This window comes from Ictalurus furcatus, chromosome 20 (genome assembly GCF_023375685.1).
Source record: "Ictalurus furcatus strain D&B chromosome 20, Billie_1.0, whole genome shotgun sequence".
Lineage (NCBI taxonomy): Eukaryota > Metazoa > Chordata > Actinopteri > Siluriformes > Ictaluridae > Ictalurus > Ictalurus furcatus.
The window spans coordinates 13,856,505-13,871,658 of record NC_071274.1 but is presented as its reverse complement, the minus strand read 5'-3'; the positions used below and the strand labels follow the sequence as shown (position 1 = coordinate 13,871,658).

At 37.9% G+C, this 15,154-nt stretch overlaps 1 protein-coding gene across 2 annotated transcripts in view; it reads left to right on the top strand.

Annotated features, from left to right (window-relative positions):
* LOC128624479 (ephrin type-B receptor 1-B) overlaps window positions 1-15,154 on the top strand; it is a 404,526-nt gene that overhangs the window by 374,692 nt on the left and 14,680 nt on the right. For both annotated transcript variants that reach the window (XM_053652162.1, XM_053652161.1), the window contains exon 13: window positions 13,358-13,507. In XM_053652162.1, the coding sequence (XP_053508137.1) occupies window positions 13,358-13,507 (150 nt within the window). The remainder of the gene's footprint in view (window positions 1-13,357; window positions 13,508-15,154) is intronic.

Sequence of the window (15,154 nt, the reverse complement as noted above, 5' to 3'; positions counted from 1 at the left end):
TCATTCCTTTTTTTCTTCTCTTTTTTTTTAAAGGGATAGAAAAGTTCTGAGATTTTGAGAAAAGACAGTGAGGAAATGAAACATCTTTTTGTTTCTTTACACAAATAACCGACATGCAGTCTTTTGCTGAAGACAATAAAGGCTGATGGCACGGTTCACAGGTGCCATATTTATATCATGCGACGCGCTTAATTGCCACGTCACGTGATCATGGCAGGCCTATAAATAGGCATGATTTTACACTAGCTTCAGATGCTGGTCACGCGCGAGAGACGCTCCCATAGTGTTATGCTAAACACAACGTCGAAGTTCCCTTTGAAAGGGAACAGCTCTTTCAAGGATTTTGGAAAGATAAGGGAGGAAGGAAACAGGTCTGTAATTATCACCCGTGCCAGTAGAGAGGGATGTCTTAAAGATGTGTGTGAGTACAGGTTGTAGTGTGGGAGAGATGGACTGAAGAAGGTGAGAAGGGATAGGGTCAAGAGGACACGTTGTAGTATGGCTAGAGAAGAGGACTTTTGAGATATCAGTCTCTGAAAGAGGAGCGAAGGAGGACGGTTGAGATTTACGTGGTGGAGGAGCCAGTCTATGCATGTCTGGGGTTGAGAACTGGTTCCTCATTGATGTAACCTTGCTGTAAAAGAAAGTGGCAAAGTCATCTGCATTGAGAGAGTTTGGGGAAGGTGGAGGAGGGGGGCAGAGTAGAGAAGAAAAGGTTTTAAAGAGAGTACGGGTGTTGGGAGAGCTGCCAATCTTCTCCTGGTAGTATATGGCTTTAGCAGTGGAGATGCTATGGGAAAAAGAAAAGAGTAGTGTTTGTTAATTGGTTAGGTCACTCAGATCATTAGATTTACGCCATTTCCTTTCAACTGCCCTTAGCTTGGTCCGGTTGTTACGAAGAGCTTCTGAATGCCAAGGGCTAGGGGGTGATTTGCAAGCTGGCCTGGGAGTTAGGGGGCAGATGCTGTCAACAGAAGATCTAGAGTGGAACATAGCATGTCATTTCAAACACAATGGCAATTCAGAATGCTTTACATAAAAATGAAAAATAAAGTACAAGGTATTAAATATATATATATATATATATATATATATATATATATATATATATATATATATATATATATATATATATATATATATATAAGAACAAGAAATAAAGGTAAGAAATAAACATTAGAAAAATGCATTAAAATGAGCAGGAGATAAGAAAAGAATTTTTAAAAAATGTAATGGATAAAAAGGGGAACGTTTGAGAGCTGAAACTATATTGATCAATCAGTAGCGTGCAGCATACTGTTCAGTCAGTAAATGTGAGGCTAAATATATGTTTTGTCAGTCAGGTTTTAAATGTGGCTATTGTATTCTGTGGCAGTGTATTCTGATTTTTAAATTAACTTAAGTTAATTTAAACATCAGAATACACTGCAAGGATTAAGCACATGCCACTATGGGTCCCAAGTGAAACACCATGGTCTCTGGGTCAGAGGGATGGCATGTTCTCTCCCCTGTCAATCACAACAGCACTAGCCCATCATGAGTGTCTCTGAGCTTGTGTATGTAGAAGAGGGTAGATACTGCTTTCATCAGAGTGTGTTACTGTACAATTCCCTGTGACGCAGCAAGTTCAGCAGCTTGCTTGATGGTGTGTTATAAGAAATAACAGATACATGAGCCAGCATCTCCATCCTCTGGTGGCAAAAGAAACGACAGCTACAATCTCTAAGAAATTTATTTCTTAAATTTTTACCCGGTTGCTATTTTATTTTATTTTTTTTTTACTTATTAAAGCCAATCCTATGAGAGTAAAAGAGAAATAAAGCAAAGGAAGATAAAAAAGGAAGTAAAAGACAATTAATCTGGCTATCAACAATGCACTTTGAAAGAACAAATGGAAGAAAAAAGTATTTTAAAAAGAGATTACAAATTAAAAGGGGAAGGAATCTTCTAAAGACTGAAAGGTTCTGTACAACAGGCATTATTAACTAATTGCTAGTTTCAAGTATTCCACTGAAACATTCCAAATTACTCAAAATCTCTGAGGTGTGAGCACTTCATCTGGTTTTAAACGTTATATCCTGTGCCAAACACAAGGACAAGTCCTTCAGAAAGGGATAAATCTCTTTAACTCTACAAACTTTCAGGGACTGTCAGTGCTTAGAGACTTAGATTCACTCCAAACCCTCATAACTACATATCCTCCCTCACTGCAGTTATAGAATTATTCATGGTAGTTGCTGAATAACATGATTTATTATGAGCAAGTGAATAATACATCTAGAGTTTAAATGAATATAACTAGGAATGCAAGGTGAGTTCTGAATGAATGGAAGATTGTTCCCTAGCAGACATACAGAGGGTTATTAACTTTCATGGGAGGAGTAAGGAGAACAAGGAAGGAAATTGAAAGGAAGAAAGCAAAGAAGGAATACCCCCCCTCTCTCTCTGAATGACAAATGCTGTGGTTGGACGATTTGGCAGGTTCCATTATGGCTGTAGATAGTCCAACATTGTTTCAAATGGAAAATGAAACTATTTACACACAGGTGGGAGCAGAGCACACAGCCTCTCTCTTCCTCTTCTCCTCTTCTCTCCTCTCATTTTTCTTTTCCCCAGACATTTTAGGAATCTGTGCATTAGCGCCTAAAAAGCAACATTTGTACACTGTTTCAGCTCCTCTGTTTGTTTTCTCTCATGAATGTGAATGTCACTTCTTCTATCCAATCACCTGCTCGTCTCCTTTACGTCTCGTATCGGAAATTAGAAACAGTTTAACCTTTTGTAGGATTCAAAAAAGCAATAAGAAGCATTTAAAATGTTTTAAATTTGAATAAATCACTTCATATTCCTTGTCAAGAGAGCTTTGATGGACTGTGATCAGTGTTCCTGGGATAAGCTCAGATTCACCACCACTTTTACCAGGGCTACGTCCACATTAATCCGGATATATCTGAAAACTGCATTTTCGTTTTAAAACATTTTCCGTCTACACTGCCGTTTTGAAATGTTTTCCAAAAATTGCTTGTCTGTACTGAAATGTCTGAAAATGCTTACATCCATATACTGCATATGCATAAAAACGTAAGAAGCTTTGGCCTGCATCATTTCCATCAAGCGTTTATTTAAAAATACAATCTGAAGGTTGTACAAAGTTAATCTTTAACACTATCAGACTGGATAGCAGGTACAACAACTGCAGAACAACATCGTCAACAACATTTGGCCGTTTTTGTTGGACAAAAATGCAGTTTCAGTGTGGACAGAAGGCCAAAACTTAGGGAAAAAGATGTCTTTTCAAATTTATCTGGATGAATGTAATCATAGCCCGGGATAAAGTTCACACTGAATATGAATAAATGATTGAAAAGACACAGTAGAAAAGACACACATGTGAATGCTTGGAATCAGACGGGCTAATGGGATGATGTTTTATAAGTTTGTTTAAAACAAAATGTATTGTTTGCATTGTTACTGTCTAAGTTTCACGTGTTCTCCCTGTGTCCCCAAGGGTTTCCACAGGGTTCTCTGGTTTCCTCCCACCTCCCAAGAAGGGGGAGGTGCATTGGCTATGTTAATCCTCCTACGCCCCTAGGTGTGAATGAGTGTGCAGATGTGTGTGCATAGTGCCCTACGAAGGACTGCCATTCCAGGTGTATTCCTGCCTCACACACAGAATTCCTGGGATAGACTTCAGATGAAAACCAAGATAAAAAGTTTACTGAAGAATGAATGAATGAATGAATATATACATTTTTAATACAACTGTAGCAGGGGCATGGTGGCTTAGTGTAGTGGTTCCCAAACTTTTCCAGGGCAAGGACCCCCAAATGCCATTAAAATTTGACCGAGGCCCCCCTTTTGCAAGATGTCTTTAAAACACATTAAAAATACAGACTTCTGAATATATCCCCCCCCCCTTTTTTTTTATTAATAATTACATCTTACATCTTTACCTTACATTAGGAATTGATTGTGTGTGTGTGTGTGTGTGTGTGTGTGTGTGTGTGTGTGTGTGTGTGTGTAAGAGTGAGAAAGAGAAAACATACATTTATTTATTTTTCACACCAAATTGTTGAGGCCCCGTGGGTCCCCCACTTTGAAAACCACTGGCTTAGTGGTTAGCACGTTTGCCTCACACTTCCAGGGTTGGGGGTTCGATTCCCACCTCTGCCCTGTGTGGACAAAGCTTGCATGTTCTCCCCATGCTTCGTGGATTTCCTTCAGGTACTCCGGTTTCCTCCCCCAGTCCAAAGACATGCATTGCAGGCTGATGGCATCTCTGAATTGTCTGTAGTGTGTGAATGGGTGTGTGATTGTGCTCTGCGATGGGTTGGCACCCTGTCCAGAGTGTCTCCCTACCTTGTGCTCCCTGCGACCCTATGTAGGATAAGTGGTACAGAAAATGGATGGATGGAATACTGTAAAGCCAGGTTTATACTATACATTTTTTGGTCTGATTTTGATGTTTCAGACAAAATCAGACAAAGTAAAAAAATAACTTTGGCCATGAGTTGAGATCTGCGGTCTTAATGTGATGTGCTCACCAGTGGCCAATTTAGTGCCATTGCAGCCAAAGAAAGTGACACATTCCTGCAGTGTCAGAATTTTTTTTTATTAAAATCTCAGTGTGACTGCAGCTACATGCTCTTCGAAAAGCCACCAGTAGGAGCATGGCATAGAATAGCAGAGCTCACTGGACAGGTACAAATATAGTACTGACAGCAGTGGAATGTAAAGATTTAATTAATTAACATGGGTTGCAAAGCTACCATGCATGCAAATATAAAAAGTATATATCTGTATGCTTACTTTAATGAATGGACATTCCATGTTGTTCTTTTTTCCCCAAGCAAAAATGTGTCATGGAAATTGATGATGTAAGCAGAACATAGTAATTTTCTTTAATCGTTAGAGCATCTTCATTGTATATTCTGACATGGAAACTGTTACAGAATACAGCCAAGACTTTATCGGGATCATCTCATACATTGTACAGAGCAATAATCTTGAAGCCTGCTAAAATCACATAGTCTACTACCAGCGTAAAAGAATTAAAGAATACAACTGTATGTTAGAATCCACTTCCACATCTAAGCATTTGACCACAGAGGTGTGAGCATGGCAAAATCGCACCTTTCCTAATTATAGTAATGAGATGCATGCACACAGCCGCATGCACACACCCACATGCTGTCAAAAAAAGCCTTTTATCCAAGCCCTTATAATGGTGGATTGCAGCTGATCATCACGTTTATTTAAATGGGGACTCTCCCAGAATAGAAGATAAATATGGCACTTTAACCTGGTTATGAACGACAAGGGCATAATCTAATATTAAAATCCAGAATGGAAAATTGGAGAGAAAAGGACAATAAAGGATTAGGGAAGTTAGGTTTAATTTGAGCCATCAGCCTCAGGGCCTGTCTTTGTGTGTCTGTGTGTCTGTGTGTGTGTGTGTGTGTGTGTGTGTGTGTGTGTGTGTGTGTGTGTGTGTGTGAGAGAGAGAGAGAGAGAGCGCTGAAGGTTAAGCTGAACTGCAGACACCTTAGCAGATCTGGGTATATCATAAATTTTCTTGCTACTATTATTGCAACACAAATTGGATTGCGATTTAGAATTAAAGCTGAGTGGAGAGATATGACTAAATTAGATTTGTGCCCATTTGTAGAGTGGTATAATGGCCAGTGGTTAGAATTTATGCCAAACTTAACACATGCATTTCATATTTATCTACTGCATTTGACACAAATGTAGGGATTTGACATAAATGTATAATTGTTGTGTTGTCTTCCAGTAAAATATGGCATTATTCATTATGTCAAATGCAGATATCATTATATGCCTGATGTGTGTACGTGTGTATGTGTGTGTCTATACAGTTACTTCTAATAATATACACTCTGCACATTACACACTTAACCATAGAGAAGATTTAATGCAGCATTATACTCTTGTCATACATGTGGCTTATAACTTATACTTAAATAAGCTAACATTATATTATTTTTACACAATTTGTTTACTTTTAAAAAATGTTGTGTCCATATATTTTATACAACTAGTAACACACTCTTCACACGCCAAGTTAATTTTCACAGTTATCGTCTTTTAATGGCTATTAACTCATTGCTGAATTAATTAGTGCAGTGTTCTATGTGGTATGTGTTACTGTGCAAACATAAGCACATATTGTACAAGTGTCAGGTAGTGTTGGATATCAGTCACTCAAGCACGGGCAATTGCCTACCCTAAAATTTAAATCCAACCACTGTTTCTATATTATTTACACTTATATCACTCTTGGTGAAATTCAGTATTTTACCAAATCAAAATATCGCAGGTGTCACTGCAATATCATCCTCTTCATTCATTTAATGCCAACTGCCTGTAGCACCACTGATCAAACTCCATTGACACATGGCTTCAGAGGGATCCTATGGCAGAGTAAAAGTGCACAACATACAACAACATTGGACAATGAAAAAAAGCATAATTTTGGGTTCTACCTGTATACACAGCTTCTCCATGTGATGATTGAGAGACCTAAGAAAAGGGCTGAACCTCGTAACCAACTGCCATTCATGAAATGGTGAACAGTGAACATGAGTGACATAATTTTAAACATATCCACTCTCAGAGTGCTCAGAGCTGCAGAAGTGCTCAGTAGCCTAATTCATAACAGACTTCCACAACCAGTATAACTTGTTAGTTTATCTTTTTATTTGTAAATATTGTTTTAAAAACTGTAGGTATGAACTTCTGTTTCATTATTTGTGTCATTATTTTGGAAATGTGTTGTTGGTAATTTATAGGTATGCCTAGCTAGTTGTCACTACCTTCTTCACTGAAATTCAGCTAGCTTAGCATGGTTTTATTGTTGACCTGATTTTAGAAAAGTGTTTTGATGTTGATGAGGAGAAACTGAGACTTAAACAGAAGGCCAGACCAATAGCCAAGATTGATTTAAGTCAGATGTCATGGAGCAAAAACAGCTCCTTTCAGCCCTCTTGGTACAGTAAAGTTGACTGGCTAGTTGACTGGTAGTGCTCTGACCAAACACATGGCCTTGTCTGCTGACATCTATCTTAAAAACCTCCAACCATCATTGGTCTTAAGTATACCAAGTCCCAGATAAATCTCAAGGCTAAAAATCCTCCAGGTCTTTCTCACCATCTCACGTAATGCCTTCTACCTGAATATGTGTGCGTATTATGTACAAATGCACCAATACTGTTAATGACTTATACTAGCTGCACTTTTTATTCTGATTGAGACAGTAATCAGATTTTATGCATTTCTGATTATTCTTATTTTCTTTAACAAACTGTTAAATGGATTAACTACTTTGCTCTTTACAAAGATTGTAAGATACATTTTTATTCAGATCGACCTCTGTTGGTTTACTTTTTGATTATAGTGTTTACATGTTGCATCCCATCAAGGGTGTCCCCACCTTGTGCCCAGAGTTTCCTTGGATAGGCTCTAGGCTCCCCTGCGACCCTGTGTAGTATAAGCGGGATGGAAAATGGATAGATGGATGGATATTTCTTAAGGGGGCATAGTGGCTTAGTGGTTAGCATGTTTGCCTCGTACCTCCAGGGCCCGGTTTCCTCCCCATGTCCAAAGTCCAGTCTACATGCATTGCAGGCTGATTGGCATTTCCAAATTGTCCCTAGTATGTGAATGAGTATGTGAGTGTGTGTGCAGTTGTGCCCTGTGGTGGGTTGGCACCCTGTCCAGGGTGTCCCCAGCCTTGCGCCACTAGTCCACTGGGATAGGCTCCAGGCTCCCTGTGACCCTGTGTAGAATTAGCGGTACAGGAAATGGATGGATGGATGTTTACATGTTTTCTATTCTGTTTGAGATATCAGGTGGATTATTATGCTGCATGTATCTGTCCATGTTGAGCCAGAAGTACTTCTGATTTTTTGGAGTCCTCACCTCTATAGTTTTCAAAAACTTGTATTCGTTTCTTACTTAGTTTGTAGTTTTTGGTCATGTGCTTGTTCTTGGAATAATTAGATCTACACTCTCAAAAATATGGAGGTAATTACACGTGAGCTGCTAAGCTAAGGATAGGTGCTAAGCTAAAGATTTCACATGATCTCATGCACTCATCCTTCCACTCACCCCCCTCCCAAAGCACCACACTGAGCTGTGTGACAACTCAGATCACAGATGAATACTACTCAGGAGGGAGGAGTGTGTCTACCACCTGCTTGTCAGCTCAAGACAGTTCACAGCTGTCACCGAACCTGACCAGACAGAGTCCATCCGTCCATCCATCCCCCATCTCTCTCTCTCTCCCTTTTTCATGGAATTGATGAAAATGAAAGTGACGCTTTCCTGTTCATTTTCTAAGCTGCAGTCTAAGTAACCCAGCATACTGCCATTTCTTTCATCTCTGAATCTTACATATGTGACTTTGTATCCGTGTGTTGCATGTATAATTATAATCATAATAATGTCTGCGGGTAATTCAGCTTATCTTCTTCTGAACAGTCAGTCATGAAATTGAAGAGTACAACCTTTCTTTTTTAATCTCATGGAAATCTATATAGCTTAGTATCCTTTCTACCTTTATGATATGATTGATCGTTAAAGGATTATAAAAATTACTGAAAGTGGAACGATAGTTAGAATGATTTTCCATCATGAAACTTGACACTACTTCCTTCGTAAATGAACAAGCCATTTTAAGTCAATATTGTAATGCACACATTCAGTATGTCTGTAATATGTTCATTATGGTGAAAGAAAATAGGTAATTGGTTTGTAAATGTAAAACAAAAGGCTATTTTAGTCTCAATAACATTTATTCAGTCTCTGATTTGTACCCCATACACATACATATACAGCTGTCATCAGCAGGAATAAATAAATGAAAGGATGAAGGGATTGCATGCTTATTTTGATTCATTTATTTGTATTGCTACTACCATTAAGATATTAAGATATATTATATATATTAAAATGTGGGGCTAACCCCTTCCAAGGGTAATTAACGCACAATACATTTTGATATCTGTTTCATCACCTAGGGTTTCATCTCCGTAAATGCTGTGATTTTATAATCTGTGCTTCTTCTCTCTGCCTTAATCTGACAGCTATGGAAATACCATTAACGTCAACCAGCTGCTCAACCTCCTGCCTTTCCTTCTTTTCTATGTTGAGTTCTCATTTGTACAGAAGTGCAAGTGCTGGAAAGAAGCAATGAATACAGTGGGGGATATTTCAAAGTATAGAAGAGTCAAAGCTGGAATCAAGAGATAGAGACAAGAAAATTGGATGATGGGTGGATAGATAGCTGGCTGGCTAAATAGATGAATGGATGGATGGATACATGGATGTCAGCTGGATATGGTAGATTTGCATCTAAGAACTTCAGCTGTAATCATAGACATTGTTTTATTCTCAATCACAGTATGCTCATGCTAATCATCCTATCAGCAGACTAAGTACTTTTTTTATTTTACAATATATACAGTCATGTGAAAAAATAAGTACACTCGATGGAAATTGTTGGCTTTTTGACGTATTTGGACAAGCAAATATTTGATCATCTTTGAAACAGTGCTTATTAATTTTAATGATTAATGATTAATAATAATAAGTTGATATACTGTGCAATGATTTGCAAATCTCATAAACCCATATGTTATTCACAGTAGAACATAGAAAACATATCAACTGTTTATACTGAGTGTAGCATTTTAAGAAACAAATAAGGTAATTTTGAATTTAATGGTTGTAATGCATCTCAAAAAAGTTTGGACAGGGCAACAAAAGGCTGGAAACGTAAGTGTTACTAAAAAGACACACCTCTGACATGATTGGGTTTAAAAAGAGTATCTTAGGTTCACCAATCTGCAAAAACTGCATCTAGAATTTGTGGAACAATTTCAGAATAATGTTCCTCAACGTACAATATACATCCAGATTTCTGTAAAGCTGCTTTGTTACAATGTCTATTATTAAAAGCAATATACAAATGAAATTGAATTCATGTGGATAAATTTGCGATCATGGATATGAAGCAGCTGTAGTCCAAAGCATTGTCCAGATTTCAGTCATGCAAACATCAATCAGGCACCAGGTGATATGTTTCCGCTCCATTTCATCATTCTTTGCACATCATACATACAGTGCCCTCCAATAATATTGGTACCCTTGGTAAATACGAGCATGGAAGGCTGTGAAAAATTGTCATTATTGTTTAACCTTTTGATATTTTGTATAGAAAATTCACAAAAATACTCTGCTCTCATGGATATCAAACAATTGCAAACAAACACAGGTTTATCCAAAAAAATATTTTTTTAAATATAGGTGTGCAATAATTATTGGCACCCTTTTAGTCAATACTTTGTGCTCCCTTTGCCAAGATAACAGAACTGAGTCTTCTCCTAATGAGATTAAGAATACATGGCAAGGGATCTGTGACCATTCCTCCATACAGAATGTCTCCAGATCTTTCAAATTTCAAGGTCCACACTGGTGGACTCTACTCTTCAGTTCACCCCATAGGTTTTCTATGGGTTTCAAGTCAGGGGAAAGGGATGGCTATGGCAGGACCTTGATTTTGTGGTCTGTAAACCACTGTCTGTAAACCACTGGTCTGTGTTGATTTTGATGTATGTTTTGGATCATTGTCAGCAGAGCTGCCATGTAAGGCGCTAACTTGCCATCGTGAGCAACTTGGGGTTCAGTGTCTTGCCCAAGGACACTTCAGTATGTGGAGTCACGTGGGCTGGGAATCGAACTGCCAACCCTACGATTAGTGGACAACCCGCTCTACCACCTGAGCCACAGCCGCCCCATTAAATATCATTAAATATCATTAAATATCTGTATCATAGTCATTAAATATCTGTTCATATATGACAGATTCCATGATGCAGTGTATCCTAACAAAATGTCCAGGTCCTCTTGCAGGAAAACAGCCCCAAAACATTACAGAGCCACCACCATATTTAACCGAGGGCGTGAGGTACTTTTCCATATGGCTACCTCTCTGTGTGCACCAAACCACCTATGGTGTTTATTGCCAAAAAGCTCTATTTTGGTTTCATCTGACTATAGAACCCACTCACATTTGAAGTTTCAGTAATGTCTGGCAAACTGAAGATGCTTGAATTTGTTTTTGGATGAGAGTAGAGGTTTTTCTTGAAACCCTTCCAAACAACTTGTGGCAATGTAGGTGACTTTGGATTGTAGTTTTGGAGACTTTCTGACCCCAAGACGCAACTAACTTCTGCAAATCTCCAGCTGTGAGATTTTTTGGCCACTTAACAATCCTCTTCACAGTGCGTTGAAACAATATAGACACATGTTCTCTTCCAGGTTCATGACATTTCCAGTTGACTGAAACTTCTTAATTATTGCCCTGATGGTGGAAATGGCCATTTTCAATGCTTGTGCTATTTTCTTATTGCCACTTGCCATTTTGTGAAGCTTAACAACCTTTTGCCACACATCACATCTATATTCCTTGCTCTTACACATTGTTATGAATGACTAAGGGAATTTGGCCTATGTGTTACCTAATGTTTATACACTCAAGGTTGAACAATTTCCTGTTCCTAGTCATCCAGGTCTACTAAACAAAATGTTAAATATCAGTGGGAATATACTTCAAATATATTTTTCTCATATGAATTATTTTTTTGCATAAACCTGTGTTGTGTTTGCAGTTGTTTGATATCCATGGGAGCAGAGTATTTTTGTGATTTTTTTAAAACAAAAGATCAAAAGTTTAAACAATAAAGGCAATTTTTCACAGCCTTCTTTGATCATATTTTTTTCTAAGGGTGCCACTATTAGTGGGGGGCACTGTATATTAATATTTTACAAAGACATATGATAGGAAAAGAAGAAGAGCTTTCAGGGACCTCCAATTCTTGTGGTCTGGGTCCATTTTTATATTGATAGCACCAAAAACACTTTTACAATACATAAACATAAACATAAACACAGAGTGTAAAAAGTACAACTATCACTCTAAACAACGAAACACACAAGCAGACTTGCACCAATCTGTCACCTTCATGGCTTATAAATTTCAAGAGCAGAATGAAAGTTCCAGGTCAGACTTCTGTTAAAGGGCAGATGCAGCATCACAATGACACAACCAACAAACATCCTCCCCTAACTTCCTGTCACCTGCGCCTGTCCAGCTGTTCCCCTCTCTGGCAGGGGCTTTAGTTGGTGTTGGTGTGTGTGAGTGTGTGTGCATGTGTGTGTGTGTGTGTGTGTGAGTGTGTGTGCATGTGTGTGTGTGTGTGTGTGTGTGTGTGTGTGTGTGTGTGTGTGTGTGTGTGTTTGTGTGTTGAATTCATTCCCTTTTTACTCCTTGATCAGCTGCCAGTCCATGGGTTGAGCCAACTGGCTTTTATTAAACTCAGATGCAAACTCAACTCACCTTGGTGTGTGTGTGTGTGTATTACATCTCAATGGGGACCAGATGTCCCCAAAAGTATTGGAATATCTAACAGTTTTGACCATGTGGGGATATTTGGCTGTTTAAAAAAAAAATAATAAAAAAATAGAGCTTTTATTTAAATGTCAGACATCCTCACAAGGATAGTAAGCCAAACGTCTGTGTGTCTTTGTATGACAGAGTGGAATCTTTACGACACTGCTGTCAATGTTAATCAACAAGATTAACAAACATACTTCCATAGAGCCCAAATATACCAATTCTATAAATATATGGCATATATAGGGTGTCCAGAAAGTCAGGAACTATCTCTACCCTTTAGTCCAATGTTAAAAGACATTTTTAAAAACATCTTTATGGAAAAAATAAATATAAAAATAAGTGTAAATAAATAAATAAATAAATAAATAAATAATACATGTGACCCTGTTAAGTTGGACACTGTATATTCACTGAAACCTGAGCCAGAATAGAAAGATAAGGAGAAGTGTAGAAATACATGGACAAGTGTAGAGGAAACCCAGAAACCTCCAGATTTTGAGGCTAGGTAGCTGCAAAGAGGAATCTTGGGTAGGTGCATATTAGTTTACACTTATGTTCAGATACATTACAATTACACTAGCAACCTGAATATAACTCAAAGCATAACTCATACTTACATGTATGAATATACATTCATAATATTTTCTTAATTTAGCTTAAACTCCAAATCCTAACATGATATCCTGAATTTAACCCTAATCCTTTTATACAATATAAAGTTAATGATACAGTTGCATTAAAGAAGTTATTTTTAGTTGAAATGATATAAAACAATTTATTTGTGATTTGAACAAAATGGATGATTGAATGGCTGCTAAATGCATGAGGTCCCCTCGGTTATCTTCATTCATTTTCTTTTCAATGTTTTCTTCTCAGGGAGGCAAGATCCCGGTGCGGTGGACGTCTCCAGAAGCTATCGCTTACAGGAAATTTACATCAGCAAGTGACGTGTGGAGCTATGGCATCGTCATGTGGGAAGTGATGTCATTCGGCGAGCGGCCGTACTGGGACATGTCCAATCAAGACGTAAGTTTGCCCCATTCACCTAGTTTAGAGCATTGTGGCCCACAGTGTAGGTTATGCATGGGCCCACAGTCAGCCCAAAGTTTTAAAAAAAATTAAGTGACATGAAGCACAAACATGCTTCCAATACACTCCCATGTTAATGTAGGCTTTTACACTGAACATGTACAGAGCGGTGCAGCTGACATGCGTACAATATGAGTGGCATAGACCTGTTTTGTTGGTTTTCCTTTGTTTTGTTTTTTAGATATAAACACTTAAATACAAGTTTATTTTGCAGTCTATGCCCATCCTCTAAACAGCACATGAAGTAGACTATTTCAGCCTGTAGATGTACTGTAGCAGGATGTTGGTTAACATATAAACTTTGGAAGGATAAAGATCATATTATGAGGTTGGGCATGTAATAGTAAAAATGTATTGGTTATCAAAATGAATTTCTTATATATAAAAATATTAAAGAATTTACTGTTTTTATGGTGTGCCTAATATTAGAGACTATGGTACATATTATGGTATGTATCTAAAAGGAAAGTACATGCATCCCCCAACCCAATATTTAGAACCCAATGCAGCCCCTGATCCAAAAAACATTTCCTATTCCCTAGATTGTTCACTAAATACTGCTTTAATAAAGCAGAGGTATTCAAGCTGTGGGGTGAAAGAATAGAAGGGGAGTGCAGGTGGAAAATACCAAAAAAAACATATATTTAAATTACTGTATCAGACCTGCCAAACTTTATGTATATTGCATAGATCTGCATTTTAACATCAGAGTATGCTAGAATAAGTTATTACTTAATAATACACCAAATGAGCAGTTTTCTTTTTTTCTTAATAATAATGGCAGATGAGCCAATCAGTGTATGGTAAATGGTCTGCACTATCCAAAGCGCTTTACACTGTGTCTCATTCACCCATTCACACACACTCACACACCAATGGTAGCAGAGCTGCCATGCAAAGCGCTAACTTGCCATTGCAGCTTAGGGTTCAGTGTCTTGCCCAAGGACACTTTGGTATGTGGAGTCATGTGGGCTGGGAATTGAACCACCAACCCTACAATTAGTGGACAACCCGCTCTACCACCTGAGCCACAGCCACCCAATATGAATCTGGAATGATTGACAGCCACACCCCCATCTCACTTCAGTAAAGTTTTGGACGCTGCTCTCTTCCCCGCTGCTTTTCCTGCTTGAAAGATGCACTGATGTGATAAATGGAGAATGTTTTCAAAAATGAATTTAGATTAAACTATATTTATTCAGAATGCACAAAAAAAAATGGTCAAAAACAGAGCTTTCAGTTTTTGGTTTAAAGATTAAAAAAGGTAAAATAAATAAATAAATAAATAAATAAATAAATAATAATTGTAATGGTAATAATAATAATTATTATAATAATAAAAATTATTAGACAGTGATTAAAAACCCTGTTTGTTTGCTGGTCTCCTGCCCCAATCAGCCCCAACATGTTCAGTCAGTTTCTATGATGGACATTAGACAACCGATTTGCAGGTGCGTGCAAGTTCATAAAACTTAGGAAGTAGTCCTCATGGGGAAATTTTTAATACGTCTGCACTAGAGAGTATTTTAGAGTGCTTTGATTCTTTTTTTTCTTTAAATAACTGGTGCATTTGGTGTGGGTTTG